General features: G+C 45.2%; 1 protein-coding gene and 1 long non-coding RNA gene across 3 annotated transcripts in view; one reads left to right on the forward strand and one right to left on the reverse strand.

Moving 5' to 3' along the window:
• Positions 1 to 855: 855 nt before the first annotated feature.
• Positions 856 to 2,835, reverse strand: LOC132243083 (uncharacterized). Of its 2 annotated transcripts, none has more exons than XR_009454784.1 (3): positions 2,714 to 2,835; positions 1,986 to 2,087; positions 856 to 994 (listed from the first exon to the last, which is right to left on the reverse strand). It is a non-coding gene; the product is annotated as an uncharacterized LOC132243083 (long non-coding RNA). The 2 variants fall into 2 exon arrangements; XR_009454785.1 differs by having other exon boundaries at positions 2,710 to 2,798.
• Positions 2,204 to 27,778, forward strand: part of CHN2 (chimerin 2) — a 231,686-nt gene continuing 206,111 nt past the window's right edge. The window contains exon 1 of the mRNA XM_059712659.1: positions 2,204 to 3,013. Within this exon, the coding sequence (XP_059568642.1) occupies positions 2,965 to 3,013 (49 nt within the window). The 5' untranslated portion in view covers positions 2,204 to 2,964. The remainder of the gene's footprint in view (positions 3,014 to 27,778) is intronic.

The raw sequence follows: 27,778 nt of genomic DNA on the forward strand, positions 1-27,778 counted from the left end.
GATTAATCAACTTTCAGAGTTTAGTTCTGAAATCTGGAGCTTTTCCTGGGTTCTTCAAAATGATGGACTTCAGAGTTCCCCTCTACCTCTTCCCACAAGCTAAGCCTCCCCACTCACCCCGTTTCCATTCAGCACGTCTGTCTGTTATCTTTACGTCCTGCTCCTGGCCTTTGGAACCAGTGGGAAGACATTAGTCTGTCTTACTCTACATCTGTACGGCACAGGGCGCCTTCACAGCAAGTGCCCCTCTGCCCTGTCCCTTCAGCTGTCACTTTGGGATATTAAGAATAATCCACTTCGCAGGACCACGCTGCACGTTCTCTAACAACTATACAGCCACATGAAGGTAGCTATTGTCCTCCAAACTGCAGAAACAGAACTTGACATCCGTTTGTGAGACTTCTGAGATGAGACATGAGACGTGCTGCTCAATTTGGGCCAAGAAAGATACCGTATTAACATTGGGCCAGAGATTGGACGTTTTCCCTCATAGAAGAAGTCACTGCTGATTAGGTATCTCCAGGTGCAACGGAGAAAGCAAAAGTTGTTCAAATCGTCTGTTAAGTGAACCATTTACTGTCACTTATGGAGCCTGAACTTTGTCAGTTACACTGTGACCTTACCATTATCAACTCATTTCATCTTTGCAGCGCCCTGTGTCGAGGGCCTTGGTTGCAGGTGGAGAAACTAAGGCTCAGTGAGTGTAAGTAACCTGCTCAAGGCCATATAGCTAATAAGTGGCAGGACCAGAGTTTGAAACCAGATGTTATCGTCTTCAAAACCCAGATGGTGACAACTCAGTGGCAGCCCAGTTAGATAGTTCCCCATCTGAAGTCCTGGAGGGACACATAGGTATTTTTGTCCAACAAGTAGATGTTGCCTTTGATGAGAAGAACTCTGGGAAAACAGGAAGCTCCACTCTGATAGGTCAAGGTTGTGATGGGCCAGATGTCCCTTGAAGGGCTGGCTCCAGCTTAGGCTGCATGAAAGCTGCCTGGCACAGAAAGAAGAAAACTTCAGGTGGGAGGGTGAGTGGGGGTGCGTGGGTCTCTTATACCAGGCAGGATGTTTCAAGTTCCATTTGATGAGGATCAGGGAGACTCAGTCCCCAGTGACTGGAGAGTGCTCATGAGCCCTCAACTATTCATCCAGCTGCATTAACACACACACACACACACACACACACACACACACACACACACACACAAAACAAACAAAAACCTTATTGGGAAGACACATGGGATGGCATCCTGGAGGGAATTTAAAAAAAAAAATAGTTTAAATCAACTAGAAAATGTGACCAGGGTGCATAATTCCACATTTATTACTCTCTGTGTGTGAGGCGCGTGGTTGGTGTGGAGCCCCTGGGACTGGCTGCTGTGCTGTGTCTCTCCTAATCATTTTTAAACTATGTCCTTTTAACCAGATTTTTAAAAATTGAACTTCCCCAATGCGAACACTTTCCACTTTGCTACATAATGAGAGTACTTTCATCCCTTTAATGTTTGCTCTTCCCTTTGATCTAACAATTTCTGTTCAAATTTCACAGTTTTCTGTTGCTTCCGGATTGAAAGAACTGATTACCCTGCTGGGAGCGTGAAATAGACTTTTTTTTTTTTTTTTTTAAATCTGCATGGTATTTCCTCCCAGCGAAATTAATTTAGGTTTAAATACGGGGGGAAGGGCCACACCGTCTGCTCCAGTCTCTCTCCCGCACACCTGAGCAGGGCCTGATCCTGAAAAGGCACAGTGGGACCTGTGGCCAGGCTTCTGCCTTTTGTGCGGATCCTCTGCAAGAGGAAGTAGAGAACCTCCTTCTCTGAGACACCGGCTTTGTGTGGGCTGGTGATATATTAGGAACGTGTCTATTTCCTGGAAGGCCAACCTCAAAAGCCCAGGGGCCTGCGGGCACCATCCGAAGCTGGGGCACTTGGGGCAGCTGGATTGTCTGGCTGGATGTTGTGAGGGTGTTTCAGAAAACTTACCTTTTTACAGGGCTGGGACCATCAGCTCCAGAGCAACAAAGGACAATTTGGAGGGGAGTGGAAGGAGCGCTCCACAGTCCCCCTGGCTTCCCAGGCCCCCTTCTGCCAAACAACGTGTCCTCAGTGACCCCCGCCTTCCCCCACCCCACCCCCACCCTTTTCCAACCCGGCCTGCTCGCCGCTCCTTAGTCTGGCGGGGCTCAGCGAACCCTAACACCTTCTCCCCACTCCCCACTCCTGGTCGCGTTCAAACCCTTGGAGCAGCTCTGCGCGCTGCAGCCACACTCGCCCCTCGCCCCCCGCCCCCCGCGGCTTCCCCGGCACCTAGGGGTCCCGCTCCTTGGTCCCGTGTCCTCCTGCCCTGCAGCCCGCAGCCTCCCCCTCCAGCCTCCGAGGCAGGTGCTGTCAAGCCCGCCGCAGCTGAACCAGCTCCCCAGTCTCCTCTCCTTCCTTTGTGTGTGCGCGCGAGCGGAGTTGGGGCGGAGGGAGGAGGGGGAGGTCGCTCTGTCTGTCTGTCTCCCACCGCCCTTGCCCGGGCTGCTCGAAGTGCGGCTGGGAAGGCAGGAGCGCAAGGGGGGGTGCGGGGAGCTGGCGGCGCGGCTCAGGGACACCCGGGCGCCCTGGTCCCCGCCGTGCGCGGGGGAGCGCTAACCGCAGCTGGGCTCGGCTGGAGGCACGATCGGTCCGCTCCGCCGCCTCCTGGCCTCCCTCCGTTCCCACCTACCTACCCCCGGACACCGGGAGAACAGCGGGCTTAGGCGCCGAGAGGGACGGAAACCACAAATAAATAGCGGCGGCGGCAGCGCGTCATCTGGTGGAGCAGGAAGTGCAGGCAGAGTCCAGAGGCTGGTGCTCTCTGCGCGCCGCCAGGACTTTGCCATGGGCTGGGGGCCGCGGCAGCCGGGAGCGGCCGGGCGAGGGCAGCGGAGGCTGCGTCCTCACCGGGGCTGAGCTACAGCGACGAGCGGGGCGCGCGGAGATGGCAGCGTCCAGCAACTCCAGTCTGTCCGGCTCCTCCGTGTCCTCTGGTGAGTTTCAGCCTGTCGGGCGCGGCTGCGAGCTGGGTCTCTCGCCCCCTGCCCTCGCCCGCGCCCCGGGATGGGCAGAGCCTACCTGTGGCCGCCGTGCCCGCGCGCTCAGAGTGAGAGCGAGCGTCCGGAGTGACACTTGTTTGGGTGGCCAGGACCCTCGGTGCCCGCTGACATCTGGCAGCGCGGAGATGGGAGAGCGGTGGCGCCCTTAGTTTGCGGACGCGGGCGATCGGGGGGCTTGGAGAGCAGCGGGGGGAAGCGAGTGGAGCAGGGCTGGCTCTCACTTTCTGGCGCCGCTGGAGCCGGGGCTGGCGGGGCGGGGAAGGTTAGGGCGACTCCGGGCGCCCGGACCCGCTCGCAGGGCAGCGCCACTACTAAGCTGGATGCCCGCATTCAAGGCACAGGAGAGCAAACCCTCGCTCCTAGCAGACTTGATTTTCTTTGTTTGTTTCAGAAATTAGCTTCGTGGAGACACACGCTTGGGGCATGGGTTTGAGATGGAAGTAATGAAGGGATTGTGTCCTTTGGTCCTGATTGAAGAGAGTTAGCAAACAGGAGGCAAAGCCCAGCCACTGACAATTTGCCTGGCTGTGTGTGTGTGTGTGTGTGTGTGTGTGTGTGTGTGTGAGAGAGAGAGAGAGAGAGAGAGAGAGAGAGAGAGAGAGAGAGAGAGAGATTGAGATTGAGAGATTTTCCCTGTGTGGCCTCCTGGAATACGCTCTGTAATTTTACTTTCCAGGCATACATTTTTTTTTTTTCCTCCAAGTGCAGCTGAGCAAAGGGAGGGCTTCTTTCAGCTTTTCTCTGGTTGATCAGCAGGTTTAATTGAAGAGGGAAAAATTGCTAATGAATCCAAAGGAGCAGGAATCAATAGAAGCACTTCCCCACCCCCCTTTCCCTGGTTTCTGAGTATGACAGGAACCGAATCACAGTGATGCATTAGGTAGAATTCTTCCTCTCTGGCCCCTGAAAACTTTAATGACAAACCTTCAAGGGATATCTGATAAGACATTTAGTGTAGTATACAGTATTCAGGGGTCAAGAAGGTCTCGACGACTCAATGGAAATGCTCAATGTATTAGTATGTATTAATTCCTATTGTGTGTTGTTGCTTTATTATTACCCCAAAATTAAATTCAAAAGAAGAATCACCTTGTTGGAGGCATTAGACAGCAAGCCAGGCATCACGGAACCGTATCTGTGGATGTGTGGCTAATTAAATCATAAATGCCAGGTGAGTTTGACTAAGGTGCAATTGTGATATGCCACAGGTGATTGCCTGAAAGCCATCTGTTACCTTCTTTGGCAAGTTTAGTTCCAGGGAAACAGCACTTCCATTCTTGATCACCGCCAACTAGCCACAAGTACAGTGTTGTTAGGCCTATGGTACAGTTACAGTTCAAGGTCCTCGTCATGGTAGCCAATGGGTTAGAGCAGTCATATCTGATTAAGAGCAGCAGCAAGTTGGTCGCTTTGGGTTTTAGTTCTGAGAACTCAGCAACTGCTACAGCTTATTTTTAGGACCCCCAAACCACTGCTGCTGCTTTTCAATTCATTATGGTTGACTAACATTGAATTTAAAATACAGTGATGCTGGCTCACGATTAGCAGATGGTTATCCCTCTCATAAAACTTCCCACTTGGAAAATCAACTCATGAGGGAGAGTTAGCTAGCCGTGGTTCTTTGGCCTCTTGAGTGTGGCTCTTCCACAAAAATACCACGTGCAGGTGCGCATGTACAGTGCGATTGAAACTTCGTGGCCCATGCGTAGAAGTCGGTATTTTGTGAAAGAGCCACACGCAAGGGGCCAAAGAGCCGCATGTGGCTTGCGAGCCTCAGACCACTGGAAGGGAAGGAAGAATGGAGGAAGGGCCCTGAGGCAATCAGTCATGATTGACTGATGCCATGAATTACAGGTGACATGGCATCTGAATTCTCAGGTGTTGATGTAGCTTAAGAACTCTTTTTGAAGAACCTAACTCAGCCTTCAGAAGCACATGTGGATCTGAGGCACAGAGTCCGGTCATTGCTTTGCAGGCAGGCTAGAGATGCTTGTAATGGTTCTCTTTGCTTCTCAGCTACCACTATTTTATAATAGAAACTGGGGAATCACGTGAAAGCTGAAATTCAAAAAGTGGGCATGGATGAATTATTTGGTGCGCATCGACATGGACCAGAAGCTTATATTATCTAATTCACCAATTAGTCAGGCATTTTGTCTTGAAAAATAATGAGAACTGTAGTTCTCTTTTTAAGCACACTTCTCAAGGTGTGGATCATGAATAATTCAGAGGACGCCAGCAATTCACACCTGTGAGAGGTGTTGGGCAGGAAAGAATAGAGCCTGTTGGTGATGGCAGCTGGGTTCTCCCAGGCAAAGGTCAGAATCAATCAGTCAATCACCATTTTGGAGGACCTACTATGTGCCAGGCAGTAAGTCAGAAGCCTCAGCTTCAAGGACTTTAAGTGAGGAAGATAATTTTGGGATTGCTTCTCGCTCTGAAGTTCTAGGATTATTGTCCTTGAGTTCTGGCACCACCACTGACCAGTTGGGTAACTTTAGGTATTATTGAACTTCTTTAAATATCAACTTACCCATCCATAAATGATGGCAGATGTTAGTAAGAGGACCTACTTCAGAGGAATATTGCTGGGATTAAATGAGATTATGTGCGTGGAGCAGTTAGCACAGGGTGTGGCAGCTAAGTGCTTGGTGAGAATAAGTTTTGCTCCTTGGAGTAATGAGAAAAAAAGGCAGTCACTAGCTTAGACTTTGGGTGCAAAATAATTCCAACACACAGAAAATCTGCCTCTTGTATTGCATGTTAAACTTGCTCTCGAGGTCTGAGCTCCATTAAACAAGCATTTAGTAAGTGTCTTTAAAGTTTCAGGCATTGTCCCAAGTGTTTGGAATAGAAAGATGAATGAAAACCCTCTCCCTCACCTTCTGGCATTAGAGGTGGACAAGCACATATCAATCTGTATTCCAGTTGGATAAAATGAATTATGTGGAGGAGATAGCAGGGAAGAGAGGATGACCTCAGTTTAGAGGAGTCAGTGGAGATAACCTATGAGTTGGGCCTTGAAGCATGAGTAGGATTTTTCCAGAAATCAGAGAAAAGGAAAGGTATTTCAGGAAGAGGAAAGAGCTTAGGCAAAGGCCTGGAGATGAAGTTCATGACCTGATTTTCAACTTCCTTTCTTAGGGCTATTGATTTTTTTTCTTGGTGGTTCCTCTTCTCTGCACAGTTATGCTCATAAGCCCATAAGCAGCATCACGCCTAAGGCTGCCAGGCTGCATATTTCTGCTGCGGATGTAGGAGGTTTTCTTTCTGTTCAGGCACTAGTGTGGTCAGTGACACAGCTCTGGATGCCCTAGGACATATTTGGGCAATTGACAGTTGATTCTGTAGTATCCAGCATGTGGAGAAGTGAACTCGAATAACATGGGTTAAACCTCTCTTAAGGAAATAGCTGTGGAAGATTCAGGTTTGGGTGTGTTTGCACAGAGTAAAGATCTAATCATTTACTCCGTATTAAGCCCAAAAGTTATCTGACTTTCCTGAGAATGTTCGCACTTGCTGCTGTTGAACCCCATCACCCACATGTGTCATTTCATCTTTATGAAATGGACCCACTTAATAGAAATATTATGGGGATTAAATGAGATAATGTGCGTGGAGCATTTAGCATAGAATGTAGCACCTACATGCTTGGTGTGAATAAATTTTGCTCCTTGGAGGAATGAGAAAAAAAAGCAACACATAACAAATACAATAATCAAGTTAAAATTAATTTTGAAATACGTTTTTTTGAGAACTCTTCAGAAATTTAAGAAATTGCTTTGCCTTTGTTTTAAAGATAACTGCTGGTAATTAAATTTCACAATCACTTAGATTGGCAAGAAGGTTTGATTACCTTTATTATTTTTTTAAATCAGAAAAAAAGTCTCTATCCTTAAGCCTTTAATCTAGCCTTTGATTATACTGTGAAGAAAACAATGATTGATTTGCAAAATAGTTTTCTTAATCATCATGGGTTATAGTTGCTTTTGTAATTGAAATAAGAACATTTTGCATATAGTAATGTGAATGCGAAATGGATAATTGCACATAGTAAGGAAAAGAAAACTCAAGTAAACTAATAAAGACTCTATGAGATGTTTTTAAGTAACTAAACTAAGTAAAATATTAAATATTAAAGGGGCCCTGGGATAAGAAATTGTTAAGATTTTGAGAGCACAAAGACTGTGTTATAGAAATGAAATCGACATCGACTTTTCAAATGTGAATGAAAAAGAGTAAAAATCAGTATTAGGTACAGTTATCAAACCTTAATTGGGAAAAGAAGATTCTTGAATGGACTGGGGGAGTTATTTCTCCAGATTCTGTGCAACAGTAATGTGGGCTGGGTAAATCCAGTCGCCCCTTGGTATTCACGGAGATGGGTTCCAGGACCCCAGTGGGTACCAAAATCCAAGGATGCTCAAGTCCCTCATGTAAAATGGTCTACCTCAGTGCATACAGCCAGTGCTCCACACCCGTGGATATAGAGGCCCGACTGTAAAGCTATTTTCTGCTGTCACATGGGTGTTGACCATAGAAGTGATAAATAGGAATTTTCATCGCTTATTATTGGAGGGCCTCAACCAGTGACATATACAAATCTTTCATAGTCCCAGATGCAGAAGGTAAAACTACAAGAATGCTGCCAAGACTTACATATGTGTAACCAGAAACTCCATGTAACTAACACTACAAAACGGGTTATCTTTTATAAAACAGAGAAGTCTTCTTTTGGATTCTTCAGAAATATTCAATTATGTATAAAGGCAATTTCTTTACCTTTGTTTTGGTGGTCACTGCTGGTAATTTGAATTTGAATTCATAATCACCTAGAGTTGCTGGAAGATTTGATTACCTTTATTATTTTAAATCACACCAAAAAATAAAAATAAATAAATTGTGATTTCAAAAATCCCTGCATATTTTTAAAAAAACTCACAGAGCTAAAATGACGCCCCCCCCCCCCCCCCCCCCCGAGAGAAATTGTTTGCTCGGATTTGGATCCTTGTTCCTTGCTGTCTTTCTGGTGACCTTCCCACATCTCATTTTAACTTATTAGACGTTCACTGTCCATTTGAGGTAACCCTGACGAACCCAGGGATGTAGGATCAGAGGAGAGGAAGTCCTTATTAAGCACGGCTGCATGTTTGTAGTGTCTGACAAGGGCCCACCAGCTGATGTACTTTTGCAAAACTGCCACATTACCTTCACTCCCACCAACCCTATGACCTGTTTTGGTCAACTTTTAGGGGACGCAAACAGCAGGTATTTTCCGAGGCCAGGCTGTGTAGGGTGGAACTGGATATTGTGTCCTCTGAGCTGCCACCTGGGCTTGGCCCCAGTGTCAGTCCTGCTGGGGGCCGTCTGCTGCCCCGCTGGTCTCCTGTTTTTGCAAGGTGGTGAACATAAGTGGAGATTGGGTTTGGAAAACCTGTACATGAGCAGGGTCACATTGGAGTGTTCTGGAAAAGGGTTTTCTGCCAGAAGAAATTCCTGCCAAGATAGTTAGATACAGAGAAAGAGAAATGGACCTGGTGATGGACATATGATTGATAGCATCTATCACCACTGGTCACTTATCTCTTATGAATATATTCACATTTCATGGCTCCTGAAAATATGTCACTTAATTTTCAAAATGAATTTCCTCCCTCCTTCCCTTCCTTCCTTCCTTCCTTCCTTCCTTCCTTCCTTCCTTCCTTCCTTAATTCTTTGCTCCTTTCTCCCTTCCTTTTTTCCTTCCTCTCTCCCATCCTCTTTCCCTTTTGCTTATCTCACCTGTTATTATGTTGGTCAGATTTCTAAATTTTCAGGTTTTCATAAATCCTGCACTTGGTCTAGTTTACTGTTAATAGTTTTCAAAGCCTCTCAACACCTCCCTGCTGTTCCTTCCATGTGCACAGTGGGAGAGGAAGTTGGTATTCCGTTTCTCACGTGGATTCTGGTCAGAGGGGTAAGGTGGATGCCTGCATCTCTAGGGTGGCTGGTTGGTGAGAGAAAACCCACTCACACGTCTCAAAGTTAGTAACAAAGGCAGAGGTTTATTTTGTCCCCATGACTAAAGGAAAACCCAGTCAGGTGTGTGCTGACCCCACAGGCAGTCTGCTCAGCTGTGGGACCCACGTGGCTGTCTGCTGGGGTCTGAGGATGAACACCCGGCGTGTGTGCATGACAGTGTTGATCAAACTTTTTCACCTGTGTATCCAGGGAGAGCCATCCACCGGCTGCTCGTGCAAAGAGCCTGCTTTTCCCCTCATTTATTATTACCAGGTAATCGACACCTTTGTGGAGGCCACTTTTTGACTATAGCCTTTACGATATGGTCTGATGACAGCATTGCCTTGCTTCCACAATGTGGCCGATCAAAGTCACCCAACCTCAGCCCATTCACAGTATATCCTCAGCAGTATATAGTGTTCTGTTTTTATTGATTTACTAGAGAGGGAAGAAGAGAGAGACAAACATTGATGTGAGAGAGAAACATCGATCAGCTGCCTCCTGTACATACCCCTACCATGGACTGAAGCTGCAACCTGGGCATGTGCCCTGACCAATGACCTTTCAGTGCATGGGATGGAGCTCAACCAACGGAGCCACACTGGCCAGGGCTATAGTGTTCTTTTAAATCATTCAACGCCTAAGCTCCCATAGACATTCTGTAATAAAGGTGTTCAGTTAATAGCCTTATTTAAAGTGTTGTAATCGCCTCCAGCCAGGGGTTGCATTGATTAGATTCCTGGAGTGTTGATATCACCTACACATTGTGCAGGCTGCCAGTCAGCCCGTGCGTGGTGGGCCTGCTGGAGAGAGAACTTTTCCAAGAAGAGAGGCTGGATGCCAGTAGCAGCCTGGCAGATTCAACTAGATGTGGAGAAACAGTCTGCTTCCTCCAGCTGTGAGAGAGCCCACGTTCTGAAATGTGTCTTCATTAGAGGTCATAGGAAGAGCCCTAAACTTGGAGTCAGAAGATCTGGTCACTTAAGCTTTTAGCCAGAACATTTAAACCCTTAACCAAGGCCTTTAACCCTCAGAGCCCTTAAACCCTTAACCAGCACCCTCCAACCGTTAACCAGGGCCCTTGAGCCCTTAACCAAGGCTCCTAAACCCTTAGCATAGGCACTTAAACCAGATACATAGCCAAGCCCTGCAACTAGCTAGCTATGTGGTTTGGGTGACATTAGCCTCTCTGAGCCTTAAATACCTCTCTGCAAACTGAGGGTGTGATAACCTATTTCCTGGAGTAGATGTGAGTGTTCACAGAGGTGATAGAAGCATGGCCTCCCGTAGGCCTGGCCACCATGTCACCTCAGTAGATGCCACTTCTCGCCCTTTCCTCTCTCTTTCCCTTGATGTCTCTGAACCTCAGTTTGCTTGCTATAAACCAGAAATAGCAATAGCCGACGGATTTATCCCCCAGGGTTGTCATTCCTGGAGCACTGTTTGGGAAAATGCTTATGAACTGTAAAATAACTAACAGCACTGAATGGCTGCTCCATGTCTTCCTGTGTCCATCATGGTATGTAATTCTCACACTGTGTCTCTGAGGTAGACCTTATGCCCATTTGCAAATAAAGAAATAGGTTCAGAGAGGCCCGGGGCTTGGGTTTGAGGTGCTAGGATTAGAACAAGATCTTCCTAATATCAAGGCCCATTCTTTGTCCTCACAGGGGTTTGTTTCCATCTCCGTGTAAGAAGTCTGTGACATAGAAGTTGAAGGCTGAGATACATGCGCGTTGTTAACAGGGAAAACACAGCACTATCTTTGTGCTTTATGTTGCTGCGCTTAGTAGTTACTCAGACCCTCCCTCGGCCTGACTGAAGCTCATTCTCACCAGTGCTGGGACCTGGGAGGTGTTCCAAGTCATTGCTCTGCAGAGAGGACACCTGGGGGTGGGTGGGGGTGGGGGTGGGGGAAGGGTTGTGCTTGCCGTATCTGGACTTAAGAATAGTCTTGCCAGGTGAAGCATGTATTGCACTATTCTTGCAACTTTTCCAAAGATTTGAACATTTTATAAATGAAAGTGGGGAGAAACTAGGGAAGAAAAGAGCGGTGATACTTCGCACTGAGTTCATTATCTTCACTGGCGTGTTAACAACACTCCATGTCGGGTGAGCATATCAAGTCTTGTTATCATCCCCAGACACTCCCAGATGCTGAGTCCTCAGGCAGCAGCATATATGTTCTTTAGCTTATATCTTTAGTGAGAAAGTCAAGGAACCAATTGATGGAAGAAGTTCAGAGAGCCCACACGCAATTCCTACCGGAGGAGGCCTTTTCTCTTGAGCTGGATTGACTTTGCATTGCATTGCAGCTTGGGAGGGAGGAGGAACCGTGGAGGTTGTTTAGCAGGATCCCAACAGTGTCTAAGCCAGAGAACCCGGGCCCAGGAGCTCCAGGAACTGCCCAGTGCCACTCAGAGCGCTGGTGGGGCCGGAGCTGAGCTGTTATCTAGCACCCAGGCCCTCAGAACATTAATTCTCCATTTCTCTCCCCCGCTCATCCTACAGAGCATCCTTAGAGAATTTCTTGCAGACGTTTTTTCCTGTCTGGCTTTCCTGAAGCTGTTTAATTATTTAATATTTTCAAAATACAAGTCAAAAGTGCTTTGTATTTTAAACGGGCCTTCGACCTCAAGGCTGCTGCTGTGTGAATAGAGGCGCTAAGACTCCGGTGACCTTGTGTCTGCCCTGACTGTATTCAGCCGTGCTGTTCCGCACGGTAGCCACAAGCCACATGTAGCTATTTAAATGTAAAACAATTCATTTCCTCAATTGCACGAGACACGTTTCAAGTGCTCAGTTGCACATGTGGCTAGTGGCTGCCGAACTAGACAGCAGGAATAGAATATTGCCTTCAGTGTGCAGCCGGCGGCTATCGGGCAGCACTGGTGTGCAGGGTTAGCAGTTCTAAGACAGGGGCCCTACTAATGTACAATTAATAAGCGAAGGAGAGAAATGTGATAGAATGTTCTCCCGTTCCTGCGTTTGTTCCTGATGCTGCTTAGGTTATATTTTACTAATTTTGCAAAACAGCTTTTTTTTTTTTTTTTTAAGCGATTCTTTTTCATAACCTTGAGGGAAACTGTGCAATGACAGCTGAAGGATGATGTTGGGGAGAGTAATTAAAATGTTATAAACTCTTCTAGTCCTAAAGGTTGATTCAAATTTTTTTTTAAAAAAAGGTCTGTTGCCCTAACCGGTTTGGCTCAGTGGATAGAGCGTTGGCTTGCGGACTAAAGGGTCCCAGGTTCGATTCTGGTCAAGGACATGTACCTTGGTTGTGGGCAAATCCCCAGTAGGGGGTGTGCAGGATGCAGCTGATCCATGTTTCTCTCTCATGGATGTTTCTAACTCTCTATTCCTCTCCCTTCCTCTCTGTAAAAAAAAAAAAAAAAAAAAAAAAGTCTATTGTTTCCCTAATGGGCACTCCATTTCTTTTTGATATAATCCCCAGTGAGTTGTAATTTCACCCTTAAATACCCAGAAGAAGTTTGGATCTTACAATTGTATCTCTTCCAAAACATCATAAAGAAAATGGGAAAATTGTGAATGTGCGGACTGAGGTTGCAGGTGGCATATCCAAACTGTACTGTTTAAATCAGATTTTCTGCCAACTTGGCCATCAGCTAACCATTGGCCTAGAAGCATTTTGCTCCTGCAAAAGGCCCACATATGGGGAAAAGCAGATGCACACTGGATTTTAGAAAATAAAGTTAGCTTTTGGAATTTTCAGCAACTTTAATTGGGGGGAAATGCATGCAAATACGATGCAAGAACATGACAGTTCCTAAGAAAAGGAAGCTGCCGCCTCCTTGAACTTCTGTTACCATCTTTGAGTGCAACAAACACTGAAACGTGGAAGGTTTCTTTAAAGTGTCAAGCAGCTGTTAGGGAAGAGGTGGATGCGGAGCTCAGCGGACTCAGAAACGTGATTATTATTGCCATAACTCCGATCATAAACTTAGGGCATGTGATTCACAGAGTCACTGGGGCAATAACCTTATGCAAGTCTTGTCTCGTCAGGGGCCTGGTCCCTGGATTTCATGATGCTCCATCTTTGCCCTCTGTACCCTCAGTCCTGGCTGACCACTATCTTCTTCAAGGAAACAGAAGCCAGCACTTCCTTATGATTTCAGATAATGCCGCGCTAACATTCTAAAGTGCTTTTTCTTAAGTAATTTTGCTTCTAAGGAATAAACCTGAGAGATCAATGTTGGGACAGCAAGTGAACAGGAAGCAAGGAGTGGGGTATTGTGGGTAAATCTTCTGCAGCATCTGCTCGAGTGGGGACCGTAGCATTGACCTTTAAATATGCTTCTCGAGCCCTGACCTGTGCTGTCCAGTGCGGTAGCCACGTCGGCTCTGTAGACCTCTAAGTGTGGTGAGCCTGAATTGAGGTGGCTGCAAGGCAAAATACACACCAGGGTTGAAAACTTAGAACCAAACCAAAGGACAGTTCCAAATATTATATTGGTTATATGTGGAAATGATAACAATTTTTTAGGTATTAGGTAAAGAAGACTAAAAATTAACTTCACATCTTTTTAAATGTTTAACGTAGCTACAAGAAATATTTAAAATTACACATGTGACTCATATTTGTATCAGACAGCACTGGTCTGGACAATATTCCAGAGAATGTTCTAGCCTTCATCACAGACTTCACCACACAGACCCGGCAGATCCACCGACCAGTGGCTCCCACAGCTGCAGCCCTGTCCACTTTCCCAGCCAGAACTTACCCTGGCAGGCCCTGATCTCAGGTCCCTGTTTCGTTTTAGTCCCGCACAGTGAGTGCTGTCCCTCATCTACCTGCGTCTGGTCAGTGACGTTGAAATGAAATACCATAGAGAGGGACAGGTTGGGGCGTTTAGCAGATTCTTGTTTATGCAAGTTTTGTGCTTTGTTTTTTATTTTGCTTCACTATAATTCTAGACTTTGCATATTTACTTGTTATATTTATGTACACCCCTCCTTCCAAGAAAAGCCAGCGATGCCATAATGCTGCAAAGTTGGAAAGAGAAGCTGAGAGAAGAAAGAACATATTTTTCTCTCTGCCTGTGCAGAAAATTCTTGTCTGATAGTCTTTGCACCGAGGCTTCTTGCTGTGAATATGTATATGTCTGTAGGCGGGTATATGTGTCTGTTTGTGCGTGTTTGTGTGTTTATGTATACACAGAAAGCAGAAGTGGATTCAGTTTCAAACAAAAGTTGTTTCCAAGCAAATATATAACAAATAAATTAATATCAAGGGGAATGAAAAGTCAGGCCCAGCATTGCTTTTAGTAATGAAAGAATCCCACTTGGGATATGCTAATGATGTGTAGATATTAATACACATAATTTGGCTGCCTAATATTGATTTAAGTTGCTCATTCACATTCACTTTATTATAGGAAAAATTAACCATTCTGTTTTACAGGGCTGGTCCCTGAGGACATGGAGACTGTTAAGCCATGTTTACTGGGTAAATAATCCTATTTTGCTGACTTTCATATGCAAAGAGAACATTATCATGTCTCCTTCAGGAAGCGCCCTGTGAGTTGTTAGTTTCTGGTTGGGATGTGATTAGTTGAAGCCAGGTGTCCCCTCTGTTATCTCCTGTGCGAGTGATCAATGTCCAGGGTTGAAGGTGCTCTCAGTGACCAGGGCACATGATTCTTCTTGTGACGTTCATATGCCTGAGGGTTGAACTTTGCCCGCGTGCGAGCACTGTGCTTGTTTCAAGCAACCAGACTAATGCCTCCCCCCTTCCCCTCCCCCAATATGAATCTTCCTTGGAGGAGAAAGCTGTTGATGGGGCCTCTGTAAACTCTCCAGAAATAGTATGATTCAGATTAGCAGCATAACCACAGCAAATCCTAGGCAGGTACAAACGGAAGGCAGCATTTTGAACTGGACAATGCAATTTGTCATAAGAACGTAACAACTGCCTCAGTGCTTATTGGGGTCTGTATTCTAACCTCTAATAACGCTGAATGGTATTTTGTAAAAATGCGCAGCAGCCTTTCAGGAAAGAGGCGCCCTGCAGACATCTTATTTTCCACAAGTTGCCGAGTGCAGATCCGTCATCAGGAATTTCATGGCAGCGTGTTTCTGAGTCTGTGTGTAGTTCAAGCTGGTGCTCCTTCTTGTGGTGGTAAGTTCCCTGCCCCTAGAGTGGACTGGTGTGCTTTTTATTGCTTTACATGTAACTCTCTGAAGTCCATCTAATGTTCGTTTTGGGGTTCTGTAAATGAGTGTGGGTTCATTTGAACCTAGGACTCCAAGGTCGGTGTTGTGTGACAAGCACTGGGAGTTGGAGGTCTGGCCCAAACACCAGCACCCACTGGCTGAGCTTATTTGGACATCTCTGAATGTCCATTTCCTCATCCAAAAAATGCCTCATAATACTCGTTGAGAGAATCAACTGGGATAATGTCTGTGCAAAACACTTGGAAATTTATGAACAAAACATAAAAGTCTCTGGGCCTGATGAAGTTCCCCTTCTGATTTAGTTGCTCCTTGGGTCCCTTTCCAAGGTGATGAGTGATTGCTCAGAGTTCCTGATTCTTTAAAATAACTGGAAAAATCTCCCTTAAATATACTACCTTGCTCTTGTTCATCAGCCTTTCAGAACCCTGCAGTAGAATCCCACCAGTTTTGAATTTCTCAGTGTAAGAATCCACTGTGCATCCCACATCCCCATAAGCATTTAAAGTTAGCCCAGACAGGTCGCTCATCCAAAGGGACACTACTGTTGACTAATCCAGAGGAGTGGCTCTTTTTAAAATTATATTTGATGTAATAGTCAATATATGTAAAATGAATATCTGCAATGCATACCAGCTACAAAGCACAGCAACATAACTCATAATAAAAAAGCCACCACCCAACCTAGGATCGTTCCCTTCCCTTCCCACCCCTATCTTCTTTCAGTCTCCTCTTCCCAAGGTAACCACTACTTCAAACTTTCTGCTTATTATTTCCTTGCCTTTTCTTCTTTCTTTTAATAATTGTATCACTAAAATTAAATTGCTGATCATAGGGCACAGAATAGTGTCTGGCAGGCAGTAGGCGCTCAGTAGCAAATTGTTGAGTGAGTGAATATGTTTCCATCTCAAGCACTCCATTGTAAGAATGACGCTATAGCCCCTCCATTACCTCTTGTAAGTCAATCAGTTCTGTGAGGATCCCATCCCTGGTTCACATTAGCCACATGCCTTTAATGATTTTTAGAAAGTTCGTTTTTCTAACCTTGATAATATGGATTATTTGCACTCATTGTAATAGGAGACTCAGAACCAGGACTTCTTAAACTAGATTTGTAGTCCAGAAGCTCTTTTCAGTGAACACTCAAGGAACAACAGAAGTAAAACTGGCATTCAACAAGGAGAGCTGCAGAGAACAATTAAAAAGTGATAGAGGCCACAGGACAGCAGGGATGAACCCTGAAAACATTATGCTTAATGCAAGAAGCCAGTTATAAAGGGCTGCATAGTGCATGATTCCACTTCCACGAGATGTCCAGAACAGGCAAATCACAGAGACAGAAAGTAGATCTGATGTTTCCTGAGACTGGGAAGGTTGGAGGGAAACTTGAGTGATGGCTAATGGGCACTGGTTTCTGTTGGGGTGATGAGTTGTTCTAAAATGGATTGTGGTGATGGTTGCACCCATCTGTGAATATACTAAAAGTCACTGAATGGTACATTTCTAAACGGGTGAATTGCAGGGTATGTGAATATATCTCCATAAAGCTGTTACTTAAGAGGCAACAACAACAAAAAAAGGCTGTAGTAGGAATGAGAAGGTGAAAAGCCATGAAGTGAGCAGACAGGAAAAGCCCCCGTAGGTCAAGTCCTTGGACAGGATGCTTATAATCGGACAGGCACGTCCACTTCACAGTCAGCTATCTTGATGAACACGTGCGGGCGCCCCTCCTCTTCCCATTTTTATTTCCACATTTGTCTTTTTCTGCTGCCAGCCCCGAGCCCTCAGAAGGTCCCATGGAGCCCCGTTTCTGTGACTGGCTCACAGAATCAGCTCCCTTCCCCCATTTACCCTAACGGCTGCCATATCATCCCTTCAGCAAAGGAACATAGGAGAACCCCAGCTCTCCTCTGTTGATGCCAGACAAAGCAATTCACGCATTTCGAATGACTAGTTAATTAGATTCCTCTGCAGCTTTTCAAGGCCTGGGCCCCACCCTTCTGCCCTCAGATGGAATGCAAGTCACCCGGGAACCAAGCTTCCTGCTGGGTGCCTGGTGCTGCTGAGTGTTATTAGCACAGGTGTGCGTCTGCTGCTGCCTCGGATGCCCCGCTAGATGGACGCATGTGCAGATCTTTCCAAGGGTGTCACCTGCTGCCTCTTTTGTTGTTTCCAATCAGAGAGCCAACACCCTTGGATCACATCCGGTCACAGTATTGTACCGTAAAATACTCTGGTGGGAAGACTAAGCTACTAGGCAGGTACAGCTGTCTCAGGTGCTCTCATAGCGTTTACTTTTACCCTGACCAAGTAAAGGGAAATGCATTGGATCGGATGTAAAATGTGAATATTACCAATGAAGTTTTCTAAAGCCACATATAGTTTGCTATAATGAATCCAACCAATAAGCACTTTTGAAAAACCTACTGGCGTTGAGAGTGTGGTTGGTGCAGAATGTCTTTTCCCCAGGTTTGGAGTCTCCTAGAGCAAGATACACTTTCTGTGGGCAGGAGGCAGATCTGGCCTTGGTGGGGATAAAGACGGGTATCTTTGGGGAACAGAGTTCCTGGGTGGTCACTTTCATGGGAAGACTTCAGTCATCAATGGCCTGTGTGCGTTTATAGGATGGCTGGCTTCCCTTCAAGGATCATCTGCCTTCTTCCCTCCATGGACAATAAAGATAAGCACCCACACACAATACAGATACTAGTAAATGCCCATTCATGGGAATGTGAGGACACAGCAAGCACTGAGCCGTCTTCCTGAGCCCTTGCCTTACACTCCCATTTGGAGTATTTTCCTGGCACCCAGAGGAGGAAGTGGGTTTGGGTTACAGTGGATTTGCTGATCCAAGTCCTCTGTCGGGGGAAATCTGGTTGCCTGGGTCACCTAGGACCACAGCACACGTGGACAAGGCTGGCCTTGGCAGTTCTCTCCAGGTGTGGATTTTATACCTGGGTCCTCCTTCCTAATGCCACAGGCCAACCCCTTCTCTAACAAAAGATGCACTGTCCCTGGGACCTGCTGTTCATGCAACTTCTCTCTTGCTGACACCAACATGCATAGCACAGTCACACCTCCTCACTTCCTGACCAGAACATTCCAGGGTGCCATTGTCCTATGGGTTAATTTCCTGCTGCAAATATAGAAAACCCTGAGAAGCGAGAGACAGGGACATCATACGCTGTGGCATCAGACTCTGTCTGCTTCCCAGGAGTCCTCTGGGCTCTGCCCTCTTGGTGGAAGGGCCTTGTTCTCTTTCTGACGTCAAGACGACAACGGCAGCCCCTGGCATCACATTTAGAAAGAGGAAAGGAGGAATGTCTTCCTCCTGCCTGAGTGGAGAGGGAGGAAACCTTTCCCAGAAGCGCTCCTTCTCCCAGCAGAGTTCCCCTGGCCCCATTGGCCACAGTTTTGTCACATGGTCACCTGTGAGCCAATCGCTGGCAGGGAGAATAGGATTCTCATGGTGTCCTCAGTGGTCATGACTGCCTTCCTGTAATGGGAGTGGGGTGAGTGTCCCTGAAGGGGTGAGGACACCGAATGCATCAGGGTTCTGTGAAAGAGGAAGGAGGAGCCGAGCGTGCCTGCCACAGTTGTGTCATGAATGTGACACGAATGTCCTCAGCCCTTGGCTTCCCTAAGGCCACGATGGAAATACTGTGAGTTCTAAGACACCTGGCTTCTCCGGCAAAGGACTCAGTCTAGTTGAGAGTCTACTAGTAAGAGTTGTGCCCCTCTCACTCTGTAATGATATTTACTCCCAGGCAAAAACATGGCTGCTTCCCATCCAAAGCAACGACTGACAGCTTTTCCTGGTGCATTTTCATTGCTTGGTGCTTCATGGGTTCGAAGCGCTTTGTTTTATGGTTTCGGAAAAACATAGAGCTTTTCACTCAAAATTAGAGAGTCTTTAGCTCTCATGAAAAATAGGGCAGTGAGGTTGGGAGGTTTTAATTTTTGACCAACTTCAACATCCCTGGACCCGGTGTCAGAATTGTTTCTGAGAAATTGTTTCAGGGAATAATAGTAGATGATTCAACCACTCCTGGTTGCTATGGCAAGGAGATTCTAAAGCTTTGATTTAGGAGAAATAGTGATCATTAGCAGCTCTTTGTTTTTAAAACAGAGAGCCTTCAAATTGTCACGGCCTGAGTGGAACAGATGACTGGCATCTCATTGGAGGAAGAATCTCAGGCTCTTATTGAAAACAGAACAGGCAGAATGCTGCGGAGAGCAGGGCCCTGCTTTTCATTTTTATGGCAGGATCTTTTATTTAAAGATCATTGGACCAGGAGTCCTACGACCCAGCACTATGCTAGTTTCATCTCTGAATGTGCTGTTCGGATGGCCTGGGGCAAATGGCATTATCGGTTTGTAACTTTGGCTGCTTGTCTGTAGAATGATTACTTCACACCAGAGCATCCCGGAGGGACTTGAAAATTTTATGAGTTTCTGACTCTGCCGGTTTCCTCTTGCCAATTGATGGTGCCTTGCTACTCCCTGCAAGGGAACGACCCTCCCTCCCCACACACGCACTTCACCTCCCAATCACCTTTGGCCCCATTTGTTCTGGGCGCCTGGTCTGGAAGACGTGAAGAGCTGTTGGGGCCTGTGCTGCTCCCCCATCTCAGTCATCACTCTAAGCAGCCCAGAGAGGGTCCCAGTGCTCCTGGGCAGCGTTTACAGTGTTTTAGAATGTGACTTGCACTAAGAAATACCTTTTACATCACAACACACACACACACACACACACACACACACACACACTCGGCAGTAATTCCCCCTTTTTAGTCTGATCTGCAGTGTCTCTTCGTTACTCCGAGGAGGGAAATACAAGTGGCTCTAATGAAAGCAGCTGTGGTCATTCTTTCTAGACTTTGCCAAAACCCCCTTTGAAGAAATACTCTCCTACTTTCACAACTAAGTCATTTCAATCCTACTTTCGTTTCAACTTAAATATGGCCTCCTTTCTGCAGCTCTGGACTAATCAATTGTAAGCGCCTCGAGAGAAGGGTCTGGGTCTCACTACCTTCCTACCACCCAGCCGCTGACCACGGGGCCAGCACACAGTAGTCCTCAAACGTCTCTTACAGTTTTACCTCCTTTGGCCACATGGAATCCGCCTTTTCCAGGAAGCTTCATCTGTCCGGGACTGAAGGCTCCCTGGACCGGTACTGGCTCCTTGTCAGCAGCCTTCAAGGTCGTCTCCCTTCTTACGGAGCAGTTTTTGTCCCTCCTGCTCATGAGCTTGCCATCCTCAACCAGCCGGGCGTGGTGTTTGTCTTCCTGTGGTATCTGCCCTCATCTCCACCAATTTATTGACCAGAGACTAGTTTGAGATGGGCTCCATGACGAAAAACATTGCCATTCCTGAATGCGTCTAATTTCAGTCATAATTTCAGATGGAGGTTAAGTATTTTTATGAGTATATGGTGTATACTAATCCATGTTGAGTATGCCTTAATTATGGAATTACCCAAATATTTTATGTAAAAAAAATTGGTAAGCAAGGTGGCAATACTCTGAGCCTTAATCCTCTCATCCTTGCTTTCTCCTTCCTTCCTCCTCTTTTTTGTAAACATTGAGTGTATACTTATGTCAGCCACCATGCGTGCCTCTGGGGAGGAGGGACATAAAGAGATAGGAAGCAACCCTCTTGTGACTTACTGTTCAGAATCTATCCCCAGTCAATCATCACCCCATAAAGACAGCGCCCCTCAGGTCACCGGCCACTAGTAGAGGGCCTGCACATCCCAGCTTTGTGACAACGTTTTTTGGATGAATAACTGAATGGAGACATGAACCTCACCACAAAGGAGTTTACGGTTTAAGGTTTGATAGTGAATGTGGACTTTGTGGAACTTTGTAGAACTTGTAAAGTTATTATCAGTTATAAATGTTTGTAGTTCAAAACTCTTTTGTTAAGCCCAGCCAGTGTTGCTCAATGGTTGAGCATCAACTTATAAATCAGGAGGTCACGGTTCGATTCCTGGTCTGAGCACATGCCCGGGTTGTGGGCTCGATCCCCAGTCGGGGGGAGGGCAAGCAGGAGGCAGCTGATCAATGATTCTCTCTCATCATTGATGTTTCTATCTCTCCCTCTCCCTTCCTCTCAGAAATCAATAAAAATATATTTTAAAAAATTTAAAAAACTCTTCCCTTGAGTTACTACCCCTTTGGATCACTAGTTTCTGAGACTTTTGTCCCCACTTAGAGATGCCAGAAGTTGTTCATGGGGGTCCTTACCCACAGGGGCAAGGGATGGCCTGGAGGCGGCCAACAAGAAGCCTGGAAGGGAGGCTGAACATATCACACACCGTCCGCCTCTCCCGCCTGTGGTTCTAGCTGGAAGGAGCACTCCCAGTTCTCATTCTCTCTGGTTCTGCACATGTCGCAGTCCTGGGAGGCCTCCGGATGTCCTGATTAAGGGTTTCATTTAGCCTGGAGGCAGGCCTGTAGTTGTAACTCTGTACCATGAGAAAAGCGTTTTTAAAACTAACACATAAGTCTGTTTGTTTTCCAAAGTTTTTTCTTCTGTGTGCGTTACAATTTTACCTTTCTGCCAGGCCAGGAAATTTTAACTTCGCTACTGGTTAAACAGGAATTAGAAATGCTTGCTCTGTTATTCCAGGGCAAGGATTTGCTTCGATGGAAAGTAATATTGTGTGTGTGTGTGTGTGTGTGTGTGTGTGAATGTCTGTGTGTATGGGTGTGTCTGTGAGTTCCTGTGTGTATCACGAGTATTGTGTGTCTGTCTGGGATTGTGTGTGTGTGTCAGGGTATGTGTGTATCTTTGTGGGATGTAGGACATAAGTGTGTGTCTTTGTGGCATGAGGTAGATTCAGTTTCCAGGGGAAAGGAAACTTTCAGAGGATCCTTACCTATGGGATGAGTTTTTAGCCACTATCTTTTCTTTTCATTTTAAATTATTTATCACGTCCTTCAGTGCCTGAGTCTAAATAGGAAAGAGTTCTTTTGAAGAGTGGAAATGATATCATTTAACGTTTTAATGGTTATATATAATTAATCTTATTATGTAAACCAATTATGTTTGATTCCCAGATGGAGTTTATAACTAATCCTAAGTAATTCTCCCCGTGTAATGACTGACAAGCCATAGAGTCAAACTGTCAGAAAAGCAGCCATTTGGGGCGGGGGGGTGGGGGGTTGGAACATTTCTCATAGACGTTTTAGTTGCTGAAAGAGACCTTGCCGATTTCCTTCAACATTCAAAAAGCAAGAGGAAGAGGAAATTACAATTAATAGTCTTAAAATTCCAATTAATCTCTCAAGTAGTGATTAATTTCCAGAGACACGGAGACTCAGCCGTATATCTGAGAGAAAGAAAAAGACAATTAGGGTTGGGGAAATTGGTAAAGCACACTCTGGTAGTTGGAAATCCCACCAGGATCGAAGACCGCACGAGAATGGAGGTAATTGACAAGGCTGGAAGCCTGCCACAAACTGTACAGCACTGGCTTTTCTTTCTTTCTTTTTTCTTTTCTTTTTTTTTATTGTCTAAAGTTTTACATATGTCTCCTTTTTCCCCAGTTGACCCCCTCCCCCATTCCTTCACAGCCCAGGCAAGCGCCCCCACTGCCCCAGTGTCTTTGTCCATTGCTTATGCTAATATGCATGCATATAAGTCCTTTGGTTGCTCTCTAACCCCCCTTCCCCTACCATTTGTCTCTAAATCCATCTATTCTATCTATTCTTATTCATCAAATTATGTTGGTCATTATATCCCACATATGAGTGAGATCATGTGATATTTATCTTTCTCCGACTGGCTTATTTTGCTTAGCATAATGCTCTCCAGTTCCATCCATGCTGTTGCAAATGGTAAAAGTTCCTTCTTTTTAATAGCGGTGTAGTATTCCATTGTGTAGATGTACCACTGTTTTTTAATCCACTCATCTGCTGATGGGCACTTAGGCTATTTCCAAATCTTAGCTATGGTGATTTGTGCTGCTATGGACATAGGGGTGCATATATCCTTTCTGATTGGTGTTTCTGGTTTCTTGGGATATATTCCTAGAAGTGGGATCACAGGGTCAAATGGGAGTTCCATTTTTAACTTTTTCAGGAAACTCCTATCTTAATGGGACAAATGTACCCTGTTGGAAATCCACTGACCATGTTTCCTAAAGCCGTCTTTTGGCTCTTCATGGAAATGCTCAGTAAGATCTGCTATCAATTAATGTGCTTTATTGTCACCTTTTGGCTCATTTTGGCCTCTGCCTGCTTTGCACTCAGGACACACTCGGGGCTCCCCTGTGCTAAGCAGTGTGGCTCTCAGCTGGTGCAAGTCTGCTGAAGGTAGTGGGTGCTTTACATTTCTGAGGCCACTGATGTAGCATCACAAGGACCAATGGATGCATCCACATTTTCCTCTATAAAGGCAAAGTAATACCATTGCATTTTTTCTTTGCGGGCGGGGGGAGGGGGGGAAGGGGGGTGCAAATTATTGAGAACAGGATAAATGGGAACAATGGGAAAATTAGCATATTCTCCTAGAGTTGGCTATTCTTATGAAAATTATACTTATTTTAGCATGCAAATGCTAAATTCAAATTAGGGTGTATTCAATGTTAGGTCTTCTGGAACTAATTTTATATACCTGAAGTTTTAATTATATGGTAATGAAGGGGGTGATAAACTTTTACAGTAGCATGGCTTTCGCTCTGCTCTTGCTCCCCAGTCCAGTACTTATTAGGGGGGAAAAACCCTTCAGAAAACGAGGAATAAACATCACAGTCCCTTGAACTTCTAAATATATGCAGTGCTTCACAGAAATAATGTAAGTGAACTCACCATTGTGGTCAGCTGGGAAACTTAACTTTCAGAGAGATTTGACCAGCTATACTGACCTAGAAAACTAAATAAGCAGTTTGGAAAATCTGGTTTGTGCGTATAATTATTTTTATATTATCTCAGGCTGTGCCTTGCAAAGAGCAAACCACAGTAGTTATCTGACCTATTGCTCTACCCTTGCCTTTTCTCCAACACAGTAATTATGTTAGACTCAGCATGTTTTCCCCTAACTGCACGGGGGACATTCCTTAACTTCAGCAGCCCCCTATCTCAGGCTGTTCAAGTGCTCTGTATCCGCCTCTCAATCGGAATGGAAAAGAAACCTTAAGTCAGGATGCATGGTAACATTTATACACAGGGGGAGGTGGGCGTTGGCAAAGTAAAAGCATTTGGCACTTTTATGAGCTGGAAAATGTCTTGAAAATGGTGCTGTATCATAGTTTTCACTAGAATAGAAAATTAATCTTCAAAATGAAAGAGTCCTAACAATGGTTTTTATTTGAATACAAGTATTGAGGGGGGCGTTATAGGTTGCAGGATGGCTTTCAGGCCCCAGGATCCTTTGGGTGTACTGCTTAAATTCTGGTTCTTCCTTTAACAAGGAGGAATACTTTCCTTTGATTATAAGCATGATTCTAAGGATATCTGAATGAAAGATACACTTCTGATCCTTTGCCATCTCAGCCTCATCCCCTGGGCAGCAGGCTGGCATGCCATCGCCTGAGTGTGAATGAATGCAGATGTGCAGGAAGATGTGTGTCTCTGCCTGGGCTGGAAGGAACTGGCAGCGAAGCAGTTTAATCAGGATACCCCGGACGCCTTATCATGCTGATTAGCTAGCATTGTAATTAGAAGACATTTAATTTTTGTTTACAGTATGGAAGTGACTGGTGGGGTGCAGATATTAATAACTAGACTTAGCCTGTAGTTTAACCCTCTTAATCTTCTATTTTTTAAAAGACTATTCAAGGGAAACAAAGCTGTCAAGGGCCCTGGGTGGTTTTAGTCTGATATGGGATAGCGACATCCTCTGCCACCTACGCCTCCAGCACCCTGAGCCCTGCCAGCAAAGCAGCACCTTCTGCTCAGTCTGGAGCTGGCTTCTTTTCCTTCCTCAGGGTGTGCTGTAACAGCAATGCGAGAAGCAGAAGTCATGCTTGTGAAGGTGGGCCTGAGGACTGGTGGTATCACACAATAACTCAGTGGAAAGGTAGTATCCCATTAAGATATTTGTGTGTGTTTGTTTTTATTGATTTCAGCGAGAGGAAGGGAGAAAGGGATAGAAACATCAATGATGAGAGAGAATCATTGATTGGCTGCCTCCTGCTAGGGACTGAGCCAGAAACTCGGGCATGTGCCTTGACCGGGAATCAAACCATGACCTTCTGGTTCATGGGTCAACTCTCAACCACTGAGCCACACTGACTGGATAAGATATGGTTTTTAACTTGAATTTATTAGGTGATATTGATTAATAAAATAAAGTTAGGTTTTAATACTGTTGATAGATGCAACCGATCCACTCAGGCCTTCCAATGAAATAGTGATTTGCATCTCTACCATTTCCCAGGGTAACCTCTATTCTGGCTTTCTCGCCATTGGACAATTTATCTCTGTTTGGATTTTATATGCACAGCATCACACAATAGGCACTTATTTACTATTTTCTATCTAGATTCTTTTACTCAACATTATGTCTTGAGATTCATCCATATATTATGTCTACCTGTGGTTCATTCTTTGTCACTGTTGTAGAATAATCCAATTTCTACATATTTATATATACTTATGTATTCTGCCTCTGATGACGCTTGGGTTGTTTACAACTGGCCCTCCTACAAAAACATGCTGCTATGCATATTCCTGTATGTGCACATATGAACACTATCTGCTATGTAGATACCCACTTGTGGAATTGTTAGCTCCTGGGGTATGTGGTGTATCTTCAACTTTACAAGATGCCACCAAACAGTTTTCCAAAGCAGTTTTACAGTTTATACTTCCACCCAGCAGTGTATGAGAATTCCAGTTGCGATGTATCTATACCACTCCCAGGACTTAAAACTCTGTTGAGTTGATTCTCTAAGACTCTGCAGGCAATAAAATCCAATGCTTTTCTGTTTTAAGAATAGAAGCATTTCATCAAGGAAATGCTCATTACATTTGACCAGACTGTTAAAACCACTGCCGTAGCGACACAGCACACAAGCATGATGGGAGAGACAGTTTCCACAGATGTCCCCAGGTCACACCATCCTAAGGCCCACTTACCTGAAAGAGGAACAATTAGGTGGAATTTCTGTCCCAATTAAGAAGCCCTTTCTTCTTAACTTTTTTTCACTAGAAATGTTCCAGTTGTGAAAAGCTATAAAACGATTTCTGATTAAGTGATACTAAGTGTGAAGACAGCAAATATAATAAAATAAAAAAAAGATAGACATATAGGCCATAGGAAGCCATTTATGTCCTTAGTAACTTTATGATCCTGGTCACTTCATGACTTTGTCTCAGTTTTAAGTATATGCAGAAACTGTGGCATGTTGTATTTTCTCTGCTTACCAAAAAGATTATTGTGAGAAGTAACTGAAATGCCTACAACAGCTAATCCATATGAATATTTAAAGTTAAAGCATTTTTATATACTTTTATATCTATATATATAAAAGTCTAAGCGACCATTCAACTGTTTGACCAATAGCTATGATGTGCACTGACCACCAGGGGGCAGACGCTCAATGCACAGGCATGGAAACATGGAACAGACTGATGAATATCAGAGGGAAGGGGGTAGGAGGAGGGCGGGAAGAGATTAACCAAAGATTTTATATGCATACTGGAGGCCCAGTGCACAGATTTGTGTACAGGTGGATCCCTCGGCCTGGCCTACGGGGATCGGGTGAAACCAGCTTTTCGCTATCCCCCAAGAGGTCCCGGATTGCAAGAGGGCACAGGCCAGGCCAAGGGACCCCACTAGTGCACAAAACCATGCACTGGACCTCTAGTATATAGATAATAGAGAGGAAGGGAGAGAGAGAGAGAGAGAGAGAGAGAGAGAGAGAGAAGAGAGAAGAGAGAAGAGAGAAGAGAGAAGAGAGAAGAGAGAAGAGAGAAGAGAGAAGAGAGAAGAGAGAAGAGAGAAGAGAGAAGAGAGAAGAGAGAAGAGAGAAGAGAGAAGAGAGAAGAGAGAAGAGAGAAGAGAGAAGAGAGAAGAGAGAAGAGAGAAGAGAGAAGAGAGAAGAGAGAAGAGAGAAGAGAGAAAGAAACATCTATCAGTTGCTTCCTGCAGATGCCCTGACTAGGGATCCAACCTGCAACCTGCTTACGTGCCCTGACCAGGAATTGAATGCCACCTTTTGATGTATAGGATGATGCTCCAACCAACTGAGCCACCTGGCCAGGGCTTCAAGGAAGGGATCAATGGGCAAGGGGCAAAGGATACATCTGTAATACTTTCGACAATAAAAATAAATTTAAAATAAATAAATAAAATCTTAAAACAAAGCAACAACAACAAAACAAAAAAAAACAAAGACAAAAAAATAGTCTTAGGGTTGATAAAGTGCTATTCAAAGGCAAGTATTTTTTCATGACAAGTCATGCTTTTCACGAGACAGTCTTATTTGTTACACATCTTCTGTCATAAGCAGAGCCCCGTGTAGCACAGCCTGTAAGTACATTTTGCTCATT

This window comes from Myotis daubentonii, chromosome 10, assembly GCF_963259705.1.
Source record: "Myotis daubentonii chromosome 10, mMyoDau2.1, whole genome shotgun sequence".
In the NCBI taxonomy this organism is placed as follows: domain Eukaryota; kingdom Metazoa; phylum Chordata; class Mammalia; order Chiroptera; family Vespertilionidae; genus Myotis; species Myotis daubentonii.